At 35.0% G+C, this 10,000-nt stretch overlaps 1 protein-coding gene across 1 annotated transcript in view; it reads left to right on the top strand.

Moving 5' to 3' along the window:
* The window catches only part of LOC135207052 (nephrin-like), a 101,005-nt gene that overhangs the window by 77,773 nt on the left and 13,232 nt on the right, over positions 1-10,000 (top strand). Inside the window, 4 exon segments of the mRNA XM_064238685.1 lie at positions 2,495-2,679; positions 5,338-5,446; positions 6,214-6,368; positions 9,639-9,648. Of these exon segments, the coding sequence (XP_064094755.1) occupies positions 2,495-2,679; positions 5,338-5,446; positions 6,214-6,368; positions 9,639-9,648 (459 nt within the window).

Raw genomic sequence — 10,000 nt, 5'->3', positions numbered from 1 at the left:
CGACACCCCTGATGCCAGGAAAGTGTTGAAGAGCAGAGGAGGGAAGCGTGGAGGCGGGATTTGGGGGCGGGTGGGTGAGATGAGGGGGGTTATTTCCCTCCATCACACTTTACAGAGGCCATAATGGAAAACCTCGAGACCAGAAATTCAATTTAGCAATCTTTCCACGCCGGATCCGTTTCACCAAAGGTCCGCTTCCGGCCATTGCGTCTGCCAACAATAACTTATCTCACTCAGGTAGTGCTTGAGAGACGTCCTGGCTCAGGAAGGGAAACCTTTCTCCTCTGACACTATGTGCATTGCTGCTGCCTGTGCACTGGATCAAGGTCAGGAAGTAAATCAGATGCAGAAGGCTGCCTGCCAGTTCGGATTGCTGGTTGGAAATGTAAATTTAGTTTAACCATTCCCATCGGAAAGTAAATCGACATCAGTTATGTCCGTTTGATTTTGTTACGTAAAACGTATATAAATCAGTCATACTACTGTGGGTGTACTTTCCCGTTTTTGTTGACTGAAGTGATTATGAGTTTTCTTTGGATTATTGCGATCAGTCTGACGAAAGCAGTCTCAAAAATATGATACAGAAGTGGCCTTTTCCGTATTTCAGCGTTATTCTGCCAATTTCTGTATAATCTAATAATTTACACTGATTTCATTCTGTTAGATTTTTTTTTACCCTGTGAGCAAATATGTATTGGCCATTAATGTAAATCATTGCCGGATACTGGTATATATATAATTATATATTATATAATATATATATATATATCTATTTATATTTATTAGCATATATATATAATATATATATATATTATTATATATTATATAGTTATATATATATATATATATATATATATGCATATATATATACCATATAATATACTATATATATATATATATATATATATATATATAATATATATATATATATATATATAGTATATATGTATATTCTAAATAAATACCTAAGGAATCTGTTTAACATTCGTGTGAACACAAACATGTGTATATATCCGTGCGATTATCCCAGGCATTAATAGTCTCATTCATTTCCTGATTTCATTGAAGAATTTAAAAAAATACGATTGATAAGATAGTATCTGAATGGCAATTCTGATGAGAGGCAACGAATTTATAACTAAAACCTAAAATCTCTGTCGAAGATCAGAATGGGAGAGGTCGTTTAAATAATACAACTCTTGTTTTATGAATGCATGTCATTGACTATGCATGGACCGACGAGAGCACGTAATACCCACATGAAAAGGAAGTAAATAAAAAAAAAAAATAATTTACGTGGGAATGTGAGAACAAATAAAAATAAAGTGACTGACGTGTCGAAAACAAAAAAAAAAAAAAAATACACACGTATATACGAGCGTGTGCGTTTATAACTATATATATATATATATATATATATAATATATATATATATATATATATATATATATATGTGTGTGTGTGTGTGTGTGTGTGTGTGTGTGTGTGTGTGTGTTGGTGTGTGGGTGACAAAGATTGATACCGAAATATCGAGATGACCAAAATGAAAGAGCAAACGTTTATCCTTACCATTCACGACCCGAAATAACCCAGTCCCTTTATATACTCTAATATTTCCCCGTTCTCACCCCCCAAACCCCTTCGCCCCGACCTACCCCCCTTCCTTCCTCATGACCCCTAACCTCAGACACAGAGTATGATGCCCCTCGCGTCCTTTGACTCCCTTCCCATACCCCATACCCCCTACCCCTACCCCACCCCCATCCAGCAGGCAGCTCTCAGGACGCGGCGCTGGCCCTCGGCCAAGTCATAAAGCAGAACAGAATAGATTTCCTTAAGAAAAAGCGTTCGTGATATCGAGGTTCCCCGGGAGTCCTTTTTCGGGAAGGAAATGTTATATAAATTATTCGCTTAGTACAGACGATTGTTTTTAGATTTACTATAACGATGATCTGAATAATTCGGTGTTGTTATGGTACATTTTTTTCTGTATGCTATCGTGTATGTATGTGTGTCTGTGTGTACACACACACACACGCACACACACACACACACACACATATATATATATATATATATATATATAATATATATATATATATATATATATATATATGATATATGTAGTATATATAATATATTATATATACATGTATATATATATATATATATATATATATATATTATATATATATATATATATATATATATATAACTATATATATCTATATAGATATATATATATATATATATATATATATATATATATATATATATATATAGGTATATATATATATATATATATATATATATATATATATATATATATATATTGTTTTTGTGCTTTGTAATTTCTCAATATCTTTTGACCAAAAAGTTTTCCCGGTTGGTGATGACTTTCTTCCAATGAGTAGTATAAGTTTCGAAGACTTTTCCCACCCATAGCAGAATAATAAATATATTCCTAAAGACGATGTTTCCTCCTCCTCCACAGTCTCGCCCCAGTGCAAATCGGGTCAACGCTGGGTGTATGGCATCGCAACCCACGAGATGGTGCACGTGTCGTGTCAGGTCGAAGCACATCCCTCCCAGGTCTCCTTCCAGTGGGTGTTCAATAACTCGGCCGACATCACGGAGATAGCCGAGGCGCACATCACCAATAATCATACGCAGAGCGTGGTAAGATTACAAACTGGCGGTTGTTACGTATGAGACGGATGCGTTGATGAATATGAAATATGAATGGTGGCTCTTACGTAAGAGACGGATGAGTGGATGGATTGAAGGCGTTGATTGATACGAATTATGAAGGGTGGTTCTTACGTAAGAGACGGATGAGTGGATGGATGGAAGGCACTGATTGATATCAGATATGAAGGGTGGCTATCCAATGGTATTTGGGGGAGTAGAAAGAGTAGAGGAGTCTCAGACACTAGGTTTTCTGAAGATTGGGAACATTTGAAAATAAGGATAAGGATACGTGAAAAAGCATAAACAATAAAAAAAAAATAATGGAGACATAGTAAACGATTGCCAAAAAAAAAAAAAATGTAAAAAATAAAGTGTACATGGAAAAGAATAGACAATAAAAAATATTGGCGATGTAGTAAACGATTGCAAAAAAAAAAAATTATAAAAAATGAAAGTGGATACGTGAAAAGAATAGACGAAATAATGGAGATATAGTAAACGATTGCCAAAAAAAATAAAAAAATAAAAATTGTAAAAAAGAAAAAAGATACGTGGAAAAGTATAGACAATAAAATAATAATGGCGATGTATTAGACGATTGCCAATAACAGCAAAACAGTATGATGAAATGAGTCTATGTGCATAAAAGGCGAATTGGTTACAAGTAGTTACAAGGATTAGGATGTCTCAAAGACTTGTTAGTCCATCCTAAGAGGAGACATCGTGTGCTCACTTATCTGTAGGAGCAGGTTTTACTGTGCATTCACAGTGTCCTAATAAATTTGACTAGGCTTCTTTTAAACTCTTCTACACTGTTGCTGTTTACAACTTCTGGTGATAAGAGCTGATAAAAAACTCTCGTAGGAAAACGTGGCTGAGGGGTACGAAATTTTAATAAGGACGAGGGCAGAGTAGTAGGGTAGGGAAGGATGACGGGAGGAAACGAATGGGCGATAAACAAACACGAAAAGGACTGTGACAGGAATATGTGAGTACGTAATAAATTAGTCAGAAAGGTGGGTGGGAAGGATGTCGGGATGAGGAGATTGTGTTATGAAAGTAATAAAAAGATGCGGGGTACAGTAGATGGGATGATAAACGACTGGGCACGGGCTCTTGCTTCTTAGCAGCCCGTAAACTGAAGCGTAGATGGCCTAAGACAGCACGGGCAAATAGGTTCTCGTAAGGAGGTGGTAGGAGGGAACACATACTACTAAGACCAGAAACAGTAGGATTACGTACTGCAGAGTCTACGGGCTTGTTATATAGCGGAAGCTGTCAGATGAAATCAGTGAGAACGAAAGTGATTGCTGTTTCTTTACGTTCTCTGTTGACCCAACAGCTATCGGGAGAAAATTCAGAGTTTTCTAGAAGTGGAAAGGGAAGAGAGAGAGAGAGAGAGAGAGAGAGAGAGAGAGAGCAATGTGTTCTAACCAATGACAGGAAGAATAGATAAATAAATAGAGAGAGAGAGAGAGAGAGAGAGAGAGAGAGAGAGAGAGAGAGAGAGAGAGAGAGAGAGAGAGCAATGTCGTTTAACCTTGGACAGGAAGATTAGAGAGAGAGAGAGAGAGAGAGAAGACTATGCCAATGAAAATTAAAGACATACCTAGAAAGCACGTGAGAGAGAGAGAGAGAGAGAGAGAGAGAGAGAGAGAGAGAGAGAACAATGTGGTTTAACCTTTGACAGGAAGATTAAATGGATAAAGAAGACTATGCCAATGAAAATTAAGACATACGTAGAAAGCACGTGAGAAGAGAGAGAGAGAGAGAGAGAGAGCAATGTGATTTAACCTTGGACAGGGAGTTTATATGGATAAATGGATAAAGAAGACTATGACAATGAAAATTAGGACATACGTAGACAGCTAGAGAGAGAGAGAGAGAGAGAGAGAGAGAGAGAGAGAGAGAGATATTTTGTGTACAATTCACAGCTATCAATTAAGTATGATGCGACTTCATCATAAGGTAATTGAAGCATAGAAAATAACCCCATTTTCTTTTAATGATATTCTTATACTTAGTATACCATGCTTACCAGCCACTACTGCGCGACAAGCCTAAGCTAGTGATGGAATTGGTGAAATATTATGCAACACTAAACGTGCATCAGGGTAAAGGGAGTTATTTTTCTCTTACAAAATTAAAAAGCGAGAAATTAATATACTTGGCGTTTTTATTTAAAAACGGGAAATTAATGTAAGGGGAAGGGTTTATTAGAAACTGGAAATTAATATACAGGAGTTTTTTTTTATAAAAAACCGAAAAATTTACACGGCGTTTTTATTAAAAATAGGGAAATTAATGTATATATATATATATATATATATATATATATATATATATATATATATTATATATATATATATATATCTATATATATATATACAGGGAAATTAATATACTTGGCGCTTGTATTTAAAAACAGGAAGTTAATGTAAGGGGTGGTTTTATTAGAACTGGAAAATTTAATATAGAGGGCGTTTTTATTAAAAAATGAGAAAAATACACGGCGTTTTTATTAAAAATCGGAAAATTGATATACAGGGTGTTTCTATAAAAAAAAACAGGAAAAATGAATGAAAATATTTGATTTTTTTTTATTGAAGGAAATTCGACTACACCTTCTTCTCCTCTTCTTTCCAGTTGACCTACACTCCCATAACGCAGATGGACTATGGGTTCCTTCTCTGCTGGGCCAAGAACAAGGTCGGGAAACAGCACGATCCGTGTGTGTTTAGAATATTTCCTGCAGGTAAGACATTGCCAGTTACACCTGAGTGTCTGATTATATATGTATATATATATAGATATATATATATATAGATATATATATATATATATATATATATATATTATATATATATAATATATATATATACCATATATATATATATATATATATATATATATATATATATATTATATATATATATATATATATTATATATATATATATATATCGTATATATATCTATCTATCTATATATATAAATAAATAAATATATATATATATATATATAATATATATATATATATATATATATATATATATATATATATATATATATATAGATATATATATATACATATATATATATATATATATATATAATATATATATATATATAATATATATTAATATATATACATACATATATATATATATATATATATATATATATATATATTATATATATATATATATATATATATACATACACACACACACACACACACAAACACCTGGTTATTTATATAAGTGTAAGTGGGTCATCGTTGTTAATTACGAAAACGATGAATAATTAATAAAAAAATCTGAGATTTTACGTTTTTTATAGAATTTAGAGCAAAAATAGCATAATATGTGTTTAGTGTTCCTGAGTCTTTCCTCGTCTGCTCCTGCGCGTTTGTATCTTTCTCTCTGTGTACGTCTTCTTCGCGTTTCTCTCTCTTTGCACATCTTCTTCTTTCTCTTCCCCCAACAGAATCTAATCAATTCCCTCGCTCTTCCCTCTCCAGGTCCTCCGGATAAAGTGAAGAATTGTTCGGTGCTCAACGAAACCAAAGTCTCCGTCCAAGTGAAATGTGAGGAAGGCTTCGATGGAGGTCTGCCGCAGAGCTTTGTCATTGAAGCCTACGATACGCAAGGACGCAAATTGGTTCGTTTTATTTTCGTTGTTCGTGTGGCTTTCTACGAGATAGAGCCTTTGTGTTGTTCGCATGTTTTATGTATTGCGTTCCTGCGTGTGTGTGTGTGTGTGTGTTTGTGGATGCGTGTATGAGTCCTTAAGGAATTGGTATGTGTGCGTTCGTTTGTTCCTGTTCAAGGTACGGCAGAAATATGGTTAGGGTAATTTTTTATTATTTATTTGATTTCATGTTTCACTAATGTTTGCGCTGTCTAAAAAAAAAAAAAAAATTTTTCATCTCGGTATAATGGCCACAAAATGGAAGTTTTTATTTATTTATTTATTTTTTAGGAAACAAACCACAAACAAACACTTCGCCCAAACAAAATCACCCACAGAAACAAACGCGGAGTAGCGCAGCAAACACTTAATGAAACAAAGAATCAAACAAATCACAACTAAGAATAACTGAGATAGTGAAAGATTAGATGATACATAGAAAAAAAGTTGCTGTATATAAAAGATGGAATGAGAATATTTTGAGATGGTTTGATCACGTGCATAAAATGGAGGTTAGGTTAACGAAAAGAATATGCATTTGGGACGAATTAGCAAAGTCTGGATATATGGCTTGACAGAGGTATTTAAGAAGTAGGGTCTGCTTCTATGGAGGTCCATGACATGTGTAATGTTATGTAAGGTTTCTTCTTAGGAGCTCATATATATATATTATATATATATATATATATATATATAATATATATATATATATATAATATATATATATATGTGTGTGTGTGTGTGTGGGGTGGTTGTTTGGGTGTGTGTGTGTGTTCTGTTGTGTGTGTGTGGGTCCTGTGTGTGTGGTTTTGTTTGAGTGTGTGTGTGTTTGTGTGTATGTATGTGGTGTGGGGTGTGAACCACAAACAAGAAGTATAGCTTAATTCATCCATAGAAAATGCCAACCGAGCTAGCGTCATCAAATTGTAATTCATCTCGTTAAACAAGAAAATAATCTTTTTATTTATCTTCCCACAACAATTCCTTAGAGTCCCCTAAAAAATTTATATTTATCCATTTTTGTTTGTTTGTTGAATTGCGTTCATTGTGTTTACTAGTCTTTCATATATGGGGATTCTCATCTAGGTAATATTCTTTGAGGGTTTCTGTATAATTACTTCCGCCCATTTTCAATAATGATAGCAATAATGTTGTGGCGCCACTACTAGGGTTATGCTAAACAATGACGTCTCAATGATTATTTATTAAAGAAAGGCAACAACGCGGGCAAATAGGGTTCTCTTCCCGCATAGTAAATAGTGTTTTAATGAAAGGCAAATACCTCAGCACTGCAATAAAGCTGCCTTCCTCTGTTGCCAGGCCTTTAGAATTAAGCATGGTACTATCCCCACCCCCCCCCACACCCCCGCCCCCCAACCCCACTCTACCAAAGCCTCCGCCAACCCTTTATACACGTCCTTTAAGACTGTACTCTCTCTCTCTCTCTCTCACTCTCTCTCTCTCTCTCTCTCTCTCTCTCTCTCTCTGTTTACTTAGCCTTAATCCCAGCCTTGACATGTCCTCCAAGACCACTTTCTCTTGTCAGTTCTGTTTCTCTTTGTAATGGCTTTCTTTGAAGGCTCCGCTTCTTCGTCTACTACGCGACATTCTCATAACTTTAGATTGTAGTTCTCGTTTCCGCCTTTCCTCTTATTATGAAGATTATTAAGCATATTTTATAACGCTCACATATTTCATCTTTCCATTGCCCAACCAAACGCACATAAATGTTTTTAGTTTTCCTCCAACTTTAATATGTGATATTTTTTTTAATGACTAGTGAAATAATACTTTTAGCAGACCAATAAGGGCACATTTTTAGCAAGTTTAAGTGATATTTAAATTCAAATCCGTTGAATATGAACAAGTGTTTGCATTAGAGAGTGTTCTGTGGTGAACAATGCAAGTAGAACTCTTTTACATGTTTTGTAAATAGCTGACCTGAGAAATAATTAAGCCTTCAAGCTTGGATGATTTAGATTTAGCAAATGCATATTCATCTTTTAGAAATTTTTTTTACAATAATCATTTAAAAAACGGCTAAAGATAGAACAATGAATTTAAGATGAAATATCAATACAAAAGTAAATTATAATAAATAAATAAATAATAATAAATAAATAAACAAATAAATAAATAAAAAAAATAAACGGGCGAACAGCGTATAAAGTCATTCCAAAAAACGAAATTTCTCTAATACCAATAACTCTCAAAACTGAGCCGGTGTCTATTCCGTTTCCGGGTTACGCAGAAAATGGGTCAGCATCACCAGGAAGCCTGACGGCGTCGTCAGCGTATACTCTAGCCATGTTATGATACCATCCACTTGCTGGAAATGTCCGTATTCGATTCGGTCCGGAATACAGGCCAAGGCTTTCACTTCGAAACGAATGTCGGCTACTTGGCGCAAAGGTTTTCGATATTGGCATAAATATTGGATATTTGATGCAAATATTTCATATTCTGCGGTGATTATTGCCTATTTGGTGTGTAAGAATTCCCATTCTTGCCTCGATTATAGGCTGCTCGGTGCACAGATTTTATTGGGGAGAAAGAAGATGACTAGGAAATACGCACGCGTCATGTCGTTTCAAGGCACGCTGCGAAGCCATCATATTCTACATCATGTAGTGGTCCCTTCACTTGACCTACTTTTCAATGTCCTTCACTTTTAGACACTCCTGACCCACCTTTGTTGCAAGAATTCTCTGCCACATTTTTAAAAATGTAAAAACAGCAGCTTCGTTGCACTTCCATACTGTCCCGTCCTTGTTAGTTTTCTTAACGCGTACGATTCCAAACAAGACGTCTTATTGCTCACCCTGAACACTCTTGCGATTCTGTGCCTTATTTCCTGTTTATCTAGTTAACTGAGAAGCTTTATTTGTACTCTTTCATTCATTACATCACATTGGAGATCTCAGCAAAAGCATATGCATAGTTCCTTAATGAGTTATATTGTACTTTCTTCTTCTTAGGTCCATTGCAAATTACTCATCATTCACATATGCCTAAACATATTTCTAGAACAAAAATATTAGAAATTATGATTTCTGCTAATAGCCTAAACATATTTCTAGGACAAAATTACCTCAAAATTATGATATCTGCTAATGAATACGAAGGTTTATGAATCCCATCGCTAACTATTATCTTCTCTGCATTCATATAATTTCTTTAATCCGAATTCATCAAGAATCCGTTGACATTTCGACCAGGAATTAAAATGAAGAATTTCTCATTCCCCATATCGAGTCTGGAACTCGTCCCATGTGGGAAAATTGACAACATGCATATAGATAGTACAGCAGACTATAGTAGATTCACATCAACCTTGCATCTGATGTCTAAGCCAGTCCCTTACGACGCTCCTGATTGGCCGTTGATAAGCCAATCACAGGGCTGGAAACTCTCAGTCTCTCGAGAGAGTTCACATAGGCAGGATGTATGTTCCACTCTCCTTAGGGATACTTTTGAAAGACGTATCCCTCTCAGGAGAGGTGGAACGTACATCCTTCCTATGTGAACTCTCGACAGAGACTGGGAGTTTCCAGCCGTGTGATTGGCTTATCAACACCCAATCAGAATCTACTATAGCTAAAATTTGTTACCACCAG

The sequence above is a fragment of the Macrobrachium nipponense genome, chromosome 31 (genome assembly GCF_015104395.2).
Source record: "Macrobrachium nipponense isolate FS-2020 chromosome 31, ASM1510439v2, whole genome shotgun sequence".
Classification (NCBI taxonomy): domain Eukaryota; kingdom Metazoa; phylum Arthropoda; class Malacostraca; order Decapoda; family Palaemonidae; genus Macrobrachium; species Macrobrachium nipponense.
Note: the sequence above shows the minus strand (reverse complement) of the source record. Positions and strands in the feature narration are given on the sequence as shown.